This window comes from Serinus canaria, chromosome 2 (genome assembly GCF_022539315.1).
Source record: "Serinus canaria isolate serCan28SL12 chromosome 2, serCan2020, whole genome shotgun sequence".
Taxonomy (NCBI): domain Eukaryota; kingdom Metazoa; phylum Chordata; class Aves; order Passeriformes; family Fringillidae; genus Serinus; species Serinus canaria.
The window spans coordinates 138,701,735-138,720,556 of NC_066315.1; the positions used below are offsets into that span (position 1 = coordinate 138,701,735).

General features: G+C 42.0%; 2 protein-coding genes across 9 annotated transcripts in view; one reads left to right on the top strand and one right to left on the bottom strand.

The window, feature by feature from the left end:
• Positions 1–12,325, top strand: part of COL14A1 (collagen type XIV alpha 1 chain) — a 114,862-nt gene extending 102,537 nt beyond the window's left edge. For 3 of the 8 annotated variants that reach the window (XM_018913443.3, XM_030228483.2, XM_050971465.1), the window contains 6 exons: positions 88–123; positions 555–621; positions 1,150–1,338; positions 8,874–8,951; positions 9,921–10,076; positions 11,406–12,325. In XM_018913443.3, the coding sequence (XP_018768988.2) occupies positions 88–123; positions 555–621; positions 1,150–1,338; positions 8,874–8,951; positions 9,921–10,076; positions 11,406–11,728 (849 nt within the window). In that variant the 3' untranslated portion in view covers positions 11,729–12,325. Of the gene's footprint in view, positions 1–87; positions 124–554; positions 622–1,149; positions 1,339–8,873; positions 8,952–9,920; positions 10,077–10,846; positions 11,270–11,405 lie in introns of those variants that run through there. The other 5 variants (XR_007776976.1, XM_050971466.1, XM_050971467.1 and 2 more) reach the window with 5 other exon arrangements.
• Positions 12,326–15,165: 2,840 nt separating this feature from the next.
• Positions 15,166–18,822, bottom strand: part of MRPL13 (mitochondrial ribosomal protein L13) — a 28,810-nt gene continuing 25,153 nt past the window's right edge. Inside the window, exon 7 of the mRNA XM_009087855.4 lies at positions 15,166–15,456. Within this exon, the coding sequence (XP_009086103.1) occupies positions 15,432–15,456 (25 nt within the window). The 3' untranslated portion in view covers positions 15,166–15,431. The remainder of the gene's footprint in view (positions 15,457–18,822) is intronic.

The window sequence follows — 18,822 nt, forward strand, 5'->3', positions numbered from 1 at the left end:
TGAACCTGCAAGGCAGGCAAAGTTCAGGTGTTAAAAATTTTGAACAGAACGAAATGAGAATTAATTTTGTATTAAATCTTTTCATAGGGTCCTCCTGGAGCTAAGGGGGAAAGGGGTGAAAGGGTAAGTCTGTGTTCATGTTAGCTGTTGGGTTTTTTTCCTGCCTGGCCTTCTGTCTCATAAAGAGCTTTTCCAAAAAAATTATGTTCCTCTGTGTTTACAGGCACAGTAGATTTATCTTTGCAATTAAGCAAACTTTCCTTTTTTTCCAGACAAGGTCTTTTATGTAGCTACATTAATGTTTTGAAGGTGGGAAGGATGTGGCAATATGCATGCATCCAAATCTCTCATTAGGGTTATCTCCTCAGACCTCTGATTGCTGGCCAAAAAGAGAAATGAGAACCAGTGAAATCACAAAGTTTCTTTGGCTTTCCTTTCTCATCTGTGAGGATATGATGTCTCAGCAATAATAAATATCCTTCTTTGCTCCAAGTGCTGTCAGCACAGAACTGACTCAGGAAACTGTTTCATGACTCCGTGCTGTTGTTATCCAGGGTGATCTCCAGTCCCAAGCAATGGTCCGGGCTGTTGCTCGTCAAGTGTGTGAGCAGCTCATCCAAGGCAAGTACATGGACAGTCCACGTGCTTCTCTCTCTGGAATGGATCTTTTCCTGCCACAGCTACTTACAAATATGACACTTTGCAAAATATCCAAGGGGTTCTGTTTGTTTTAGACTAGACAGTTGAGATTTATGTTTCAACTAGATTTATGTTCAACCGGATTTATGTCCAACTAGGGCTGATTAGCATCAGCCTTCTGAAAAAAAACCTGGAATTGTCTCCAAGCTATAACAGTATACAGAAGCTTCTGCTTTTGTATTTTATGTCTATAAAAATTTTAAATTTTTATAGACATAAAATACAAAAGCGCCCCAAACCCTTACCAAAGTAAGAAAATAAAAGCTTGCACAACAGTTCCCATTTCTGTGCATCCCTAACCTACTGTTTCTCCCCCAACAAGTGCACAACTTCATAATACCAAAGCATGACAGACCACAGCCTTGAGAACCTGCCAGTACTCTGCTGAAACTTTGCTGAACCAGATTTTCCACTGCTAGTTGAAAATTACACCTTTTTTTTCCCTGACAGGTCATATGGCAAGATATAACTCGATTCTGAACCAGATTCCAAGCCAGTCTGTCTCAACACGAACCATCGCGGGACCTCCTGGTGAGCCAGGTCGGCCAGGGGCTCCAGGGCCACAGGGTGAGCAAGGATCACCAGGCATGCAAGGGTTTCCAGGAAGCCCTGGTCAGCCAGGAAGACCAGGAGAAAGAGGTAGGTTTCATATTTCACAAATACAAAATTGTATCTCCCTTCCATGATGCCTTCTAATAGCTTTTGTCTACATGTGAAAACAACATTGTCTCACTAATTAATTGGTGAGCTTAACACAGACCATAATGAAAGCTTGGGAGACTCGGTCATGAACGTGATGCAGGCTTTGCCAAGTGTCATTGGCAGGATCAGACAGAGGTTTAGTGTTTAAACTGATAAAGATTGGTGGAATCTAATTGTGCACATCCCATCATGTTTCTTCTTAGTAAGACTCCAAAGTGAGTAGAATTTCTAAATATATCAGCAAAAGAGCAATTGATGCAAAACTGACAAGTATGTTGGGGAAATGCTGAGCTTTTCTGATAGCTTCAGATGTTTCAGTCCAGGAATTTCTGAGTCATGACCACCTGAAAGGAACAAGATTGATAAGAATAGAGAAAAATTCCTAGTTTGAGGGGCTGAGAAAATCAAGAAGAAGAAAGGGTGAGGTTAGGCAGAAGTAATACACATTTACAGGAATTCTCTTCTGTATTCTCAAATGAAGGCTAGATCCCATTCTCCTTTCCTCCACAAGCATTGTCTAATAACAAAACAAGTTCCATGTTTGATTTACTCCCTTTCTGTGCAGCCTGGGCTTTTGTGTCCCAGAGTAGCACTAACCTCAGGACATAATACTGAGTAGATCTATAATTGTGAAAGAACATCGCATGAGGAGGTGACCAAAACCCCAAGAGATAAATGTGATATTCATAAGCAGTGAATTGGTGTTGCTGTTACAAAGTCTCCTAACTGGGATTTTAAAAATTAATTGCTGTGTAGACTGTTCAGGAACTTAATAGTTCCAGTTCACAGTAGCCATTATGACCATAGTTATAATATTGTTTTTAATAGAAAGTCTTGGAGTGAACCTGTGAGTCTTGCCCTCAAGACTGTAAATTCCATTACCATTTTGAAAAAAGAGGCAAGGCTTCAGGTACTGACCCTTCAGTCCTACTGTTGCCTGCTCCAGCTGAGCAAAAAAACAGGCACTGTCCAGAAAGGAGGAGGAATGAGGGAGTGTGAGACAAGTAGAAAAGAAGAATGGAAGAGACAGCAATCAAGGAACTGACTTTAAAAAGGGTGATCTGGAGACACTGAATACAGATTTCAGAATATTTGATTCCACACTAGTATATTTTAAATCTTTCCTTTCTCTTTGGGGAGTGGTTTTTCAAGCTAGGACTTCAGAAAAGGGACACCCAAAATGCCAGGCTACAAAAAAAGGAATGTGTCCAACGTGTTCTATACTTTCCATTGTATTTGCTGTGCTGATGTCCAGACACACATTGTGGGATCCCAGAGTGATTAGATGCAGTCATTTAAATGAAACATGATGTGAGTCAGCCCACTGCAGACTGGGAAGCAGCACTGGCAGCAGAGTACAGAAAGGGTAAAAAGACATTAGAAAGAATATTGCCCCTTCCCTCTCTATTACCCTTTCCCCTCTGTAGGGATAACTGATGTTAGAAGGGGCTGATTTTGGCAGGTAGTGCTTGTGGGGAGTTTTATACTTGGTAGAGAGAAAGCTCTAATCAATCATCCCTCAGAACTGCAGTCAGATTTTCATAAAATGTGACACCAAATGTTGGGAGTGTTCTACAATATTTTCAACTTAAAATGAGGTTGTTTCAAGAATCAAGAATCCATGTGTAAACTCTAAGACAAAATAATTGGCTGGTTTATTTGGAGTTTAAATGGATGTTAGGACATTCATATAACTGGAGGCTTGAACAGAATCTGGAAGAAAGATGAAGGAGCTCCTTCAGAAACCAGGCAAAAGTATATAATAATGTATTGCTCCTTGAAGATTTGATTTCTTCAGAAACAATTGAACTTTCAGACTGATGTGTGTTTGATGCAGTAGCAGTTTTCTGAGCAGGAAGATGCCTTTTGCTGCAGACTCTTGGGGTATTTTTGAACCCATTTCTCTAAGCTAACCCCAAAATGCAAAAATTAAAATTAAAAATTATTTAACCAGCTTCATGCTTGTGGAAAATGATTGGAAGTTTTTAATGGATTCCCAGTCCTCACTTGATTCCTAATGCCATATCATGCACGGAAGCAGCTGACTAAAATTGCTCAGCTTCTGGATGGAAGGGTTTTAAAGTTTCCAGTGACAAGAGAGAGGAGGGTAAATGGAGTCAGACTCCATCCCTTGCTGTGTTCTGAAACATTGTTTGCATTTAATTTGTTCAGCAAACACAATGTATCGTCCTGTCCTGAAGCTCTCCAGCCAGCCACCTGGAAGTCTTTATGTAAAATGTGTTTCTTCTCACTGATGTCATCAGCATTTTGGTTGTATATGAAGCCAATTTAATGTTCAAGCCCAGTGCCAGATTAGCAACTCTGAAAGTCAGGCTCCACGTTTAAATTCAGAAAATGCCCTGCAACAGAGTGTGCTAAGAAGTAAGAGTCATTAGGAAGAAACAAACACCTGTTTGCTTATCTAGTAGTGTGGCCTTTTCCCCCCTCAAACTGCTGGAATTGCTGCAGGAGCCTGTTACTGGCTCTGAGCTGAATGGCAAGGTGGCAAGGTTCTGGTAGAGCAGGAAGATAGAAAGGTGGGGGGAGGCCAGATGTTTCATTCAGCTCACCTCTCTTGCCTACCTCCTCTTCAATCCCAGCCTGTAAGAAGGGGCACTTCAGAAGGCAGGTGTGGAACTGGTTAGAAATGGTGCACCAAAGAGAGCTGTACTGGGAATGTCAGCAGTGAGAGACATCAGTGAACTTCCCTGCTCACTCGCCTGGCCAACAGCTTCTTTTCCCTTGTTTTCCTTGTCACTCTGCCAAGCATTAATCAGAGGCTTTGGAAAGAGACATGGATTGAGTGTATGGAGTTCTGTTAGAAACCTCCACTTGAACTTCTCGGTCCAAAATGTCCCATTCCTGGATGGGATTCCTCTCACTAGTAACACACTGAGCTGGTCCTTCCAAGAAAGACCACCTCAGTGAGAAAGGACAAGTCATTCTCTTGACAGATTCAGTTCTCAGTGTCTGTTGCCAGCTGAGAGGCCACGTTGTATTACCAGGCCCCTACAGTACATAATCCCAGATAAATTACTAGAATTTTGCTCTTTGCTTATTTGCATAAGTATAGGAGTTTGGAAAAAAAACAAACATTGATTATTCACAGCCCTCATCTCTATTTTAATTTTAGCTAGCTCACAGCATTGGTTTCCATTTTCCTTTCAGCTAGTTTGAAGATATTTTGTTTTGGTTTTGTTTATGATCTGGGACTTAAAGAGCTAGTGTCTGGCTTCTGAGTGCCCAGGAAGTGGTTGCACCTCTGCAAAATTGTATAGTAACCAAAAGAATCAACAGGTTATTTTCTTCTTTTTGGTTTCCAGTTATTTTTATAATATTTGGGTTGTTTTCTCAACTTTGTGGAAAAATGGAAAAGCCATAGTAAAAATTAGTCTGAGGCACTGCTAACTTTCAGATGCTGTAAAAGTGCAGTTCTGCTACTGAATGGACTTCAGCTCTTATGTGGTCTGAATTGGTGAATAAAACTTACAGCTACTCAGCCCATCCCACTGTGATTAAAGTACAATAAATACCTAAGCTGTCACTGGGAAAGTTACTGTTCTCAAGCACAGCTTCATCTTTATTTGCTTCCTGGCTTCATATGAAAGAGCCAGTCAAACATGTGTTATCAAAAGACACATTTACAGCTGTGATGGCAAAATTTCAGTGGAATTAAATGGAACTTTTGCCAGTTTTGTCAATTAAATATTTTTATTTCCAGTTTTAGCTTCATCTGGTTTAAAAAAAAAAATCACAACCATGTGTTATTTTACACTATGCTTACAGCTGAACATCTTGAAAAGAGGATATTTTTGTTAGTAGTTTAATTTTTCTTAAGTGCAATACATAGTTCTCCTCACAGGACAGTATTCTCTTAAAGACTAAATTAGATAAAGAACACCTGAGATTTCCATTTGCGCAGATACCATGGACATTTACTTTTCTTTGCTAGAGAATGTGTTCATGAGCTTGGTGTTGTTTTCAGTAACTGCTGCTATGAGAGTTATCTTTAGTGAAGGGTTGGAAATCATTGACTTCAGCTGCTTGTGATCTCCATGGGGCTGAAATGAAGGCATTGCTTATTTTGGATGGGGACAAGACATAAAGCCATGGTTAGATGAAGGGGAGAGACACTTTGATGGTATTGCTGAAGCATGTCCAGAGCACAAACATGAAAGCAGTTCCTGGGACCTGAAGGCATTTTTAACTCAAATGGCAACTTTTGATACACTTTCATTCTGAGAGCAATTAAGCATTGCAGGAACCTACAATGCAGTAACCCACAAGAGTGATGGCTTGTCTGGTTGGCTTTCTGTAAGCCATGCTCTGCTGGCACCACAGATGACTTGGGTGAATTTTGAATATTCTGCCATTTATTAGGAGTGAGCTAAGAGGTCTGGGAGTCTCTTAAGTCCCTTAGGGAAGTCCATGGCTCTAACTCATGAGCATTTTGCCTTATGAATAGGATAATTTTGCATCAGTGTTTATGTTCTCTTCAACTTGGATAAACTTTACTGGAAATCAGACTAAAAGAAACCTGATGCAGACTTTTATCTTGGCCTTCAGTGTTTGCTTTCAAAGAAGGTTTGCCCTGCACAAGAGATTCATCATTTATTCTAGAATGAATGTTTTCTTCCTAGCCTGAGTAGATTTGTTCCATGTTTAGCATTTCTTACTGACATTTTATCCTGTGAACATCACATACGAGTGTGTAGTTTGGTGTGTGTTAATAATAATAATTGAGTGCATGGCAGGCTGTGATTTCAAAACATTGTGGCTGCTGCCTTTGAAGTCACCAAGAAATGTTACCATGCAGTAAGATAAGCAATGGTCCTTGTACTACACAGCTATGTGGATTGCAGATGGTTGTAGTGGGTCAGTCTTCTCAGGAAAAAAGCAATTCACAAAAACAGACTTTGCCTTTTGCAAAGGGCGAACCTTTCCCTGCGGGTCCTGTGTGGTAAGAGATAATTTGGATACATTTACCTTGTTACAAAGCCTGCAGTACAGAGAATTGCAATAGATGAGTTTCTGCGTATGTTTGAAGTAAGCCAGGGCTAAGCAAAATGGATTTACTGGTTGCAGTGGGGTGGCCTGTGTTTTCCATGTGCTTGGGTCAGACAGTTTGTTGCCCTAGAAGCCTCTTGTTCCTGCAGAAGACCCAGAACTCCTCCACAGCTACTGAATCCACTTCAGCTATTGGAATAAAATCCCAGTATTGCTGGGTAGAGCGTGCCTGGGCTCATTCAGCCCTAGTGCTGGACCAGAGGTAGCAGCTGGGATGTTTCACCTCAGAGACACCTTTGGCTGGCTGGAGGTTGCAGTTGGGCACTCGGAATGAGGTCAGGCATGGTAGAAACTCAGTTTACCTCCAGTGGAAAAAGTTCAGGCAATGGTGAAGAGGAAAGAGAGCGGGTTCTGTCGGAGGGTTAAATCCAGAGTTTATTCCAGGGTCACAGAGCTCTGAATCTCGGTAACAACTCCAAAAGAATCCTGACTGCAGGGTTCCAATGCCTTTTAAACCCACAGGGAGGGGGGAGGGAGAGGATAGGTGAGCCACCAACCAGGTGGGAGGGGGAGGGTCTCAGGGGACAATGACACCTGGACAGGCCAATGACCCCAGGTCTGAGAAGCATCTTTTGAACTTCTGCCAATCACATGACACCCTTGCTGGAATGTGGAACTTGACAGACAGCAGTTAGGAAGAGGGCAAGAGGGAGGGGAAGAAGTTGGCACACCTGAGGGACAGGATATTGCTTACACCGCAACATTCAGCAGACTAATATTTGATAAACTTGATGTGAGCAATTCTTTGCCACTGATGGGTTTTAATTACATTTTTTTCCCACACTTAGACTCTTTATTTACTTATTTACTTCCATTACAAATTAGCTTAAGAAGGTAAAAAAGATCTTCTGTGACTCCCTGAGGGGAAACTTGATGAGGAGGGGCTGAGGCCATGGTTTGTTCAGCCAGGAGACTGAGGAGAGACCTCATTGCAGTTACAACTTCCTTGTGAGGAGACGAGGAGGCGCAGGCACTGATCCCTTCTCTGTGGTGACAGTGACAGAACCCAAGGGAATGGCCTGAGGGTGTCAGGGGAGGCATAGGGTGGGTATCAGGAAAAGGTTCTTTACCCAGAGGGTGTTTGGGCACTGAACAGGCTCCCTAGGGCAGTGGGCACAGCACCAGCCTGACAGAGCTCAGGAAGCATTTGGACAATGCTCTCAGGGTGTGACTCTTGTGATGGTGCAGGGCTGGGAACCAGACTTGATGATCTTTGTGGTGTCTTCCAACTCAGCATGTTCTGTGATTCTATGATTCCTTGCAAAAATGAGGTGTTCTCCAGCTGTTTAGCCCTAAGAGGTAGCAGTTCCCTGAGGGAAGGAGCCCAGTCAGTTGAGCTGTAGATATGGCCCCATCCAGGGCAGCAGATGTTTTCTTTCTGCTCTGTGTTGATGAAGGTGCTGTGTATAAACTTTGATTCTGAAAGCAGGGAAACTGTGAAGCCAGGAGAGCAATTACCAGTGCTGGGAGGGAGGTCTGTAAAATGGGGGGGAAGTCCCACAAACCAGCCAGGATTTGGTGTCTTTGAACCATCCAAATCAAACACAGACTTTATGAGAATTTCCAAGTCTCCAGTGGAAACTCAGGGTCTGGAATTTATAGTTTTGACACCTACTATAGTTCAACACTGCTTATTGTGATGGCTGCATATAGAAAGTGTTTTTATAGGATGCCATAGCGGTAGTGCAGAAGGAGATGGAAAGCTGGAGGCAAGCAGTGCTTTCTCTGAATTACTGGATTTGTGATCTCCAAGGATCAGACTCAGGGAGAGAAATTTAGTGCCACGAGCGAGTGCAAGAGCACATCTCACTGGGTCTGCCTGTTGGAATATCAGAGTTTCAAGACTGGGAAACCCTTGGATTGGGCCTTACTTGGGGGTCAGATTTTGACTGTGCTGAAACTCCTTTCTCATGTTTTAACAAGAATCTGCCATAACTGGCTACAACTCTCTCCATGAAGAATCTTGTGCTGTACCACTCTTTGGTGGGTGAATGTTTGAAGGAAAATTTGCTGTACCACTGAAATTTGACTTTTTGGGGCCGCACAGTAATTTATAGCTACGAGGCTTGGAAAAGTCTTCTGACTTACAATAGTTGCACACTGGTATAGTCCAGAGGGAGCTTTCCACAGGAAGTGCAGCCTAGAAACTGGCTGATGCCTCTGCATACCATCCTGATGAAACCACCATGGCAGCAGGAATGTTTAAGACCCCAAGAATGACATTTCCCTTCAGAGGCTGTCAGGGGAGGGATGGAAAAAGAACCAAATAATTTTTAATTTTCACCTTCTTCCTTCTCTGCCATCTGTTTTTAGATGAAAAATAACATGTGGAACTATAATTCTGGTTAAATAATAAACACTGCTCACACTTTTGATCAAAATGTGACTGAATACTATTTCCTTAGGTTTACCAGGTGAGAAAGGAGAGAAAGGCAATCCAGGTGTTGGAACACAAGGACCCCGAGGCCCACCAGGATCCACAGGTAAACTTACATTTGAGGCATCTGGATTAGACCATTCTGACCCATGTGTGAAGAAGCTTACAGCAGCTCTGTCTTTCTCCTTAAGGAGAATAGCAGAAGAGTAGCAGTTCAGGCACCTTAACTGTCATAATGGTCTTTCTATGTAATATCATGTTGGGATGTGCCACATGATGGTGTCACCCATTACACAAATATTTTCATTTTCTCTATAATAAACTGCTTTCCCAAGCCCCCCTTTTAAAAATGTTTCATGTATTTTTTTTTCCAGACATGGGTTCTAGAAGGGGAAAAAATTAATCTGGACTAATTACATTTGTTTTCTCATTGACTTAATGTCATACCTAAATGTGAGCTGACAGAGAAATGTTTATAAATTAAGCACATTATATCACATGGGTTTATATTTAGGTCCTGAAAAAGCAGAGAGAGTGATAACCAGGTCCTGTTGAAACAGGAATAAAATTGCATTGACCTCAGGAGGAAGGATATCCTGGCTGTTAGGCACTGGTGTCAAGTCACAGCATTACCTAGAAACTGTATTGAAAGGGAGTGCGAGGAATCAAGAGCTGTGCAGGCATCCAGGGCTGTCCTTTCCCCATGTCAGAAAGGACAGCCATGGATCAGAACTGGAGCAAAGGTTTCACCAAACATTAGAAGTGTGATGTTTGGTGAAACCTTTGCTCCAGTTCTGCCTAGAAGCTGCCTTTGGCAAGGAAAATGAAGCAGTAGCCAGAGAGGAAGCTCGTTGGAAGTGGGTCTCCTCTCAGGCTGCTGCTCTGTCTTCCTTGCCAGAGGCTGAAGTCTTTCCCTCAGCTTGCCCAGGGGAGTCAGAACCAGGATGCCTTGCTCCTCCTCTCAAGTGTTTATAACACACTCAGTGCCATGTTTTCCAGGCCAGGAAAGATGGCCTCATATCCCTGCTTTCATGAAAGACACCAGGCAGATCTTTCATCTCCCTGTTCTATGCAGGACCTCCAGGAGAAAGTCGAACTGGCAGCCCGGGACCACCAGGATCTCCAGGCCCACGAGGTCCTGCTGGTCACACGGGGTCCCCAGGCTCAGCGGGTCCTGCTGGGCCTCCAGGGTACTGTGACCCATCCTCCTGCGCTGGCTATGGCATGGGAGGTGAGTAGCGAGCAGTCGGGACAGCTGCCCTTTGCAGAGGTGTGGGTGGCATTTTCTAACAGCCCAAGTGAGATGGAGGCTACCGATGAAACTTGCACTAAAATGTGGTGGCTCCCTAAAAACCTGCGTGTCCAGTGTGGCTCTACTTTGTGGGACTGCAGCATGAAGAGAAGGTGACCCAGCGTAGTGACCAAAGGAAAGTGACCACCGTCTGATCCCAGCCTGTAAAACTGATCCTGCCTAGTGGGTTTTGTCCTGTACGTGTTTGTGTAGCTGTATGAGCCTGCTCCATCTCAATATTCTGTGTTGAAGCCCTACCAACTCATGTTTGTGACAGCAGAGTTTTTACATTTGTAGTTTTTCAAACGCGTTGCTCAACCTCCCCATGTGCCTCTGAGTGGCATGAGAGCATGACCCTTACTAAACCTGTAGTAGTGTAACTTGGCACAGGGATGCACGTGTCCATCATTAACCAGTGAAGCCATCTGGAGAAAATGATTCCTTCTGTATCTTCTCTGTATCCTACTTTCCCATCTCATTATAGCACGGAGAGGCCATGGGAAGAAGTTAACACAATTACCAAAACCTAAAATCAAAATTAATTAGTAAAGCGCTAAACTACAAATGTTATGCATATTTGTTTGATGTTTACAGTTTAATCTGCCCCTGAGCTGATTTGTATGTTTTACTTACCTGAATGTTTTTGTTGTCGTCTCTTCCTATCCTTCTCTCCTCACTTCCCTTCCCTGTTGTTCATTTCCTGTTTTAAGGCCCAATCCCTTACAATGGCTACCAATCCAGAAGGTGAAAGGCTCATTCTGGTTCAGGTCTCATTGGGCTGAAGGTCAGAGATGGATGCTGAACTGCTCTGTGCTTTCCAGAAACGATAATGACTACCACTAATGAACTTACAGCTGCTGTACATGCACTTGGCTTCCTGGCACTGCTAAAAAATTATTGCCTGACCCATTTTTGCCTGCTACCCATGTATTCTAGCTCATAATTGGAATAAGCTATAGCAGGCAGAGTGTGCAGTGAATAATGAGCACAACCGGACGTTTGACAAATTGTGGTGGTGGTTTCCAACTAACTTGGCTGTCTGTTGGTGGGTTTCCAATTGCTCCAGCTTATTAATTTTGTTAAATGTTTTCATTGTTCCTTTATGTGAATAAAAGATATGTATTTAAAGATTATATATATATATACTCACACACATGATATAGAAATATATCTATATATAAAATGTCAATTTCCTAATGAATGCTTTAATTTTCTACTCCCCTTCTCCTGTGTTAACCGTATGAATACTCTTGGTGGTGGTGGGTTAAGGTGGATACGGTGAGCCAACTGATCAAGACATCCCAGTAGTGCAGTTGCCACATAACTCCTACCAAATCTATGACCCTGAGGACCTTTATGACGGTGAGCAACAGCCGTATGTAGTTCACGGGTCCTACCCCTTACCATCCCCATACTCCCAGTCCTATCCATCACCTCATCTTGCTCAACCAGAGTTTACTCCTGTCCAAGAAGAGATGGAAGCCGTTGAGCTGAGATCCCCGGGAATCAGTCGCTTCGCAAGGAGGATAGCCAAAAGGAGTGCCAAGACCCCAGAACGCACAAAGGCAAACGGAAAAAGCTCCCCTCAGTGAACTGTTTAAAAAAGGGAAACGTTTTATGCACACCTGTGTTTGGCCTTTTGCCCTGGTGCCTCACCTGTCACTGAAGATGTTTACAGGCTCTTATGTTAAAAGAGAAAAAAGTGTACATGGCCAGTTGACACAATAATGGTAATTATCTTGCATGCCAGAAGTTTAGTATGTTAGTGGGTTGGTGCTAGCTGATGATGAAAGGTCACTCGTAGATCTTTCTCTGGAGTACTGCTCCGTTCACTCTTCAAACTGTATCTGAAAAATGCATCTGGCTAGGTGGTGTATGTAGAACCATTCACAAAAGTTCATGTTTGTTATCCATTTTTTTCCAGCTGATTACTTTCTCTTTGTTTTGGATTAACTGCTTTACTCGCAGAGTAACCTGACTAAATCCACTGGAGAACAATGCATCAGATGTCCTTGCACCCCAGTTATTATCCTTTTGTAAAGATTTCTTACGTTAGAGACCACTGTTTTCTTAACTCACCTAGAATAAATACGCAAGAATGTTCCATGGGAGCACACTGATAATTTATTGTGAACCTCTTTCATTTCTGTTTTGTACGCAAATAAAAGTGGCAAGCTTTTGTATGGTAATTCTGTATTCATTTGATTTTTAACTCAATTGCATTACATCTTCGGGGAACAGAATGTAATGACAAAGAAATACATTTCCTGTTTTCAACACTTTGGGGCAACAGTTTTATTTTAAAAGATGTAGTATAAACATTATTTAGCCTTATTTTTAAATTGTATATGGACAATTGCAGAGAGTAACTGATCTGAGGTAGTTGTACCAACTGCAGATGTGAGATTCCTCATGTTGACATGCCTGAGTCAAAAGACTAGCAGGTGCAGTTGGGATAGCAACTTGGATCAGCTAATGAGGAGAGGAAGGCAAAACACCAACTCAACTTGAGCACAGTTCATTCATTATCTACAAACAAGATAAGTTAAAAAGAGACTCAGTAAACAGCTTTGAATAGCGCTGGAGACTGAACAAGATTTAGCTCAAGAATGGCCATTTCACTTGAAAGCATCGGTTTGGAAGACTTTTTCTTCAGCCCTATACGGACATAGAGAGGCTGTCCTGTACATCTCAGGATCCTCCTGATCATCCCTGACTGGGAGCAGGTCTAGTCGTATTCTACAGTAAAGAAAAGCCTGTCAGTTTTGGCCTCTGACCGCTGCCAGCAGCTCCCTTAGCTCACCAGGAAGAAGATGAGTGGGTATCTTTACTGTGTAATCTCCAATTATCTCACTTAGAATTCAGCCTCAGTAGCACACACGCTTTGCACAAGTGACTAGCAGGCTCTGGCTGGGGGCTGGATACCTTCCTAGGTTCTTTCTCTTTTCCCATTACTTCTTTCACCTCTGACTCCACCCATTTTCTTGGGGAAAGGCGATAAAAGCTGATAGAATGTGAGTTGAATGTCATTTCATTACCTGCACTTGCATTTAAGATAGAAGATAGAAAAGTATAATATAGTTTATGGACTTTACTTTGTAGCAGCTTAACCCCACTGACAGAACAATGAGGCCCCATGTGAGCATGGCTCTCTTGGACAGAAGCAGGTACCACAGCCTGGCACATGCAACTGATACTCAGAGGTATTATTAAAACTAAATACAATAATGCCTGGGATCACAGGGTTAATTTCCCTGCTGGCACTGGCTGTCAACACCCATGTTAATACCCCAACTGCAAACTCCCTCTGCCCCTCCCTGGTTAGCCCACTCCCATCCATGTTCTACTGACACAGCTCGGAGTTCTGCTTGAGATATGTTGACCTGCAGGTCCTATGGAAGTGACTGAGGTCACTGATGGAAAAAAAATCATCTTTCAAGCAATTCTGACCATTTTGTCTTTGGAAGACTTGGGAGTCTCCTGCTAACAGTGCACAATATATTATGACTGGCTGGTCTGCAACAGTATATCCAAATCTCAGGTTCTTTTGGGACCACACAGACTGATGACCACAGGGATGTAGGGATACAGCATAATCAAACTGATCAAAATAAGGCAATTGGTGTTATCTACTCCATGGAACAGCCTGGCCAAATCCCTGAGGGTGCTTGTGGTGTGCAGCTGATGTCACCTGTGCTCTGCCAGTCCAACAGCTCCCACACCTGTCTCTTGGGCTGGGGGAGCAGCTGGAAGCAGCACAGCACCCCCCAGCTCACAGGGAATTTGGGCCTGAGGGATTCCCCATGCTGGACACCTGCACAACTGCCTGCCACGGCCACCTCCTCCTCACACCACATGATGTACATGGAGTGACTTAAACAAATGACTTGGGGAAAACACAGTGGCCATCCTCATTCAAATTTTATAACAATTTATATACTAAAGCACAAGCTTCACTTGCAGTAGTTAATTTCTTTTAACTTTCAATTTACTGTGACATTTACTGGCACCATGCTGACCAGAATGCTTCTGGTATCATTAATCATATACAGTCACTTGCTGGACCTATCATGGTAATAAAGAGTAACTAACTAGTTACTCTGTGCTCTACCCAATTATAAAAGTACTATTCAAGAACTGCATGTTTGCCAAAAGAAGTAAGACCCATTCAGTCAAGATTTTCTCCAAAATCCAGTCTCTGAATAATCAAGACTGTCTCGTATTTTTTCCAGACCACCTAAGAAAGTGAAGGTGCTGACCAAAGGATTCAGCACATGATGAACAGTGGAGGTCACACAGATCTCACCAATAAACTGTATACTGTGTCCTTACACAGAAAAGAGCATTTATTGCAGCCTAGGCCTTTCAAAAACACTCTCACTAGTTAATGCAGAGTAGTAACTAACTTGGAAGTGAAGGCTGCACATTCACTAGATAGGAATTTTTCCTGGGATAAGCCCATCTGAATGTCAAAGAAAGGCCCAGTACCAAACCATTATTTCACATAATGAAATATGGTTATAAATAAACAACTGGTTTTCTTCCTGTATGGTGCTTGTATGAAACAGATGTAGAACACTCAAATTCTCCTCACCAGACATTGCAAAATTTGGCAAATAATGTACCAGCATTTCCTACAACACAGAAAGCAACCAGTGCTTTACTTATCTACAGAACAGCTTTGGTTTGAGGGTTTTCAGAGCAGGAAAGCAGACAGGAATTTCAGGCAAGTGGCTTGCAAAAGTGAAGTGAATTTTAAGACTTTTTTTGCATCATTCAACACTGAAGTTTGGTTTCCTCATTTAGTTTTCATAATAATAATGGTTCTCTGTTCTGCAATATGTTCCTTGAATGAAAATCAGATTGAGGCTGAGGGGGGGGAAAAAAAGGAAAAGTAGCTCTCTGTTGCTCTGCCTTTAATGCCTGTTGTTTCAACAAGCACTTTAAGGAAATCTGTTCTACACTGGGCTGCCAGCAGTGAGCTACTTCATAGCACTAGTCAATGTATTGTTTCAATGAGATGCAAATACTCATTACAAAGGTATTAATTCTTTAATAACAGTATCAAATCAAATGTCATGAAAAAATACCAGATCATACAATGCAGAGTACAGATGGCATTGAGAAGGTGTTTCAAATACAGTGATTTCTATAATCTTACCAAGTCAAATCTGCTAACAGCTGTCAGAAACATTCAGTATAGAAGGGCTGACTGAGCTGCACAGATGCTTCCATATTAGAAGAATTTTCTTTGAAGGAGAAGAGACACTCCTGATGGCACTTCTTTCATTCTTATTACTTCCTTCGAAAATCTTTAGGTCTGTGGGGGGGAAAAAAAATATTTTAAGAAACGCATGTGCACTACAGGGGTTTTGCTTTAAGGCTGCAGTAGCAGCCTCATCTAGTTTTATTTCCTTACTCTGGTGAAGTTTTTTTTTTTGACAAAGAAGAATATTTTCTGGATTACACAAATAAGACAGAAGAAATTAAAGAAATTTACTAAGATCTCTAAGAATTTACAGACTTCAGGACTAGTTGGTCACTCCTATTCTCCTAAGCAAAACAAAAAAACATCTTGAACTGAATGGAGTCTCACAGGGCTTTAAACAGAGGCCCTGATTTGTCTCCACTTTTAAAAACTGAATAATCCATGCATAACGTGGTAAGTTTTAGTTAACAGCACAGTCCACCACAACACTACTAAAATACTTAAAATCAATGATTTTAAAAAACACCTAATTTGAATCTTAAAAGTTTTGCAATCCCCTTTGCTTGGATGACAGATGTGGAAAGCATTTAGCTAAAAGCAGACTGCTGTTTGCAACCCTCTGTGATCTACTCAGGCACATCTCTCTCCCTGCCTGCCTGCCACACATCCACCAGCTGCAGGAACCACATTCTGCCTGAAACTACACAGCTCAGACCAGCTTATGGCTTTTAGAATGCTGAGTTTGCAGACTAGATGCACATCTACATGTCCTGCAGAGAAGCTGCACATCCTGGGCTCTGCCCAGTCACTCCCAAACCCCCAGTGCAGGTCAGGGTCCCTGAGGTGCCCAGTACAGAGCTGCAGCCTACAGGAACACAACGCTCCTCACTGCTCCTCTCATCTGTGCATCAAAGCAGCCTGGGGAATTCACAGGACTCAACAAGACAGGTATTACCAGAGGTTTTAGAGACATCTAAAGGAATACAGGGCCAGATTTGCCATGAAGTTGAATGAAAAATTCTGGCATACAGGAAAACCTGCAAACCACTACAGTAACCAAGTTAAATTTCCAAAGGTGGTACATTTTATCTGTAATTCAGCTCAATAATGGAAATAAAAAGCAGACAGCAATGGAAGCAGACAGCTTTTTAAAGACTGAGTTCAGATGGCTGCAGAGATGCCACATGGAAATCCAACACTTGATTAGTCCTATGTTACAGTTTCAGATTTTGCCAAGCAATAGCATTGCAAAGTGAAATCACCCACACAACTCTTGTTGTGTCTGGAATTCAGTTTGTGTTATTTCAAGAGTAGCATATAAAATTGTGTGAATTTTACGGAACAACTATAAAGAAGAGCTAGTGTTCATGCTGTGATGAATCACAAAGCTGCTCTGTTCTCCATTTAAATAGAATATTCTGTATTAATATTTGGACTTGTATCTTTTGTGCACGACAGAACTGCTGCAAGCACCATATATGGTGTTTACATACTTGCTTAATGTTGGACTTGAAGGTACTCAATGTTTGATGGTTGGTGTGCACTGGGAAGTCAAGTCACATTCCCTAGAATCCCAGACTTCAGCACTTGGAGATATGCATAGAATCAGAGAATGGTTTTGGTCAGAAGGGACCTTAAACATCCTCTGGCTCCAGCCTCTCTCTCATTCCACATTTTGTTACTCAGATGTCACTCTGCATGCCAGAATAGGTATATCATTATATCAAACTGCTTGTAGAGTAGTAAGAGAATGGGATTTTGAAAAATTCTCAGCAGTGACTCAGAAGTTTTACCACTACATCCATCCTCGACAGGTGGACAGTGGGGGAAGATTTCAGGCAATGCAGCACGGCAAAGACATCCTTGTCTTGCAGCTTAGAGTTATTACTCTTTCTTTTCAGAGACCAATCCATTCTTTTGTACACTGCTCAAAGGATTTTGCATTTTTCTATGAATGGCTCCCTTCAAACTTCCATCTAGGGTTATGCTGGAGTGCTGCAGAACTGCAGGTCTCACAGCACTCTGTTCTGGAGTGAAAATCTTTTTTTTTTTTCTTGCTTGCTTGTAATCTGCATTTCAACTTTAATGCTCATTGTCTTAAAATTTAAATGCATAAAAATGAATCAAACACTGGACTCTTAGTTTGCAGTCTTATGAAGTTAATGAAGCTTAAAGACAGGATTTTCCACACTGAAACACTTGTGTGAACAAATACAAAAGTTTTTAAAGCCTTTTCTATTGCCACAGTAGGCTTTTTATACCCACTAGTACTTGGCTTTTGGACTGCTTTTGAAGAATTCTTGGCACCAGGAAAGCTAAGCCTTGGAAAACACTGCCTTTGGCAAAAGTGTTATAGGCATTTTGTCAGACGAAGAATATGAACCCACAAAAATGCTGTCTACTCAGAGAGAATTATGAACCACTTGTGAGCATCAATGGGTAACTGCTCATTGATAAGTGACACAAATCCATGTGAGAGTCTTCTTCTTCGATGGCAGTGCTTTTGCCTTTCCTCTGCAAAGACCTGAGTTTATGCTCTTGGAAAAAAGGAAATGCTATCTCCTAGAACAGAGTTCAGAAATTCACCTAAAGGCAAGACTTCACATAGCTGCTTCTCCTCTTCTTTTTAATTTTAAAGTAACATCCTTGGGGAAAAAAAAGCTTTGCTGTATAGTGACAGGAGACTCCAAGACAAAGGGAAATGGGGGAATGTGGGAACTAACGTCTCTGCAATCTATGCTGAAATGCAAACTATTATGGGTTCACTGAAAATATGCAACATTAGTCAGTGCAGATGTCTGCCACCAAAATATGTAAAAAATACTTGTCTCACTAACATTTTTATAGTCCACATAAAAATTGTTAATACAGTTCTGTGAGTTCTAGGCAGAATATTCAGCAAATTAAATCAGTAACCCATTTGTTACAGGAGGCCTCTCAGTGCTTCTCTCTTAACAAATACTTTACCACTGAGTAAAAGGCACGAAAGAGCTGGTCCTAAACTCTGATTACAGCTTTTAAATCTGTTAAAGCTGCCCAGGGAGGTCAGGGATTCTCTCTGAAGACACTCAAAACCTACCTGGATGCATTCCTTTGTAACCTGCTCTAGGGGACCTGCCTTGGCAGGGGGGTTGGACTGGATGGTCTCCATAGGTCCCTTCCAAACCTCACAATTCTGTGATTCCATAAATTCTCCCAATTTTTATCCATACTCACAGCTATCAGAAGAGAAATACAGCTGATGTAAGATGCTGACAGTCCACAACCACGGAAACTTACAGAACAGATAAACCTGCATGTATGTCCAGCTCCTAGGATCAGCCTTTGTGATTGGAAACAAAAGTGTCTCAGTAGTCCCCACTCTAACTGGTAGAGAGCTTCCGAAAACTCTGCAGAATTAATGTATTTCATATAAATGCTGTCTTTTGATAATGATGGCAGCCCTACACTCTGCAGTGTGAAAAAATAAACAATGGA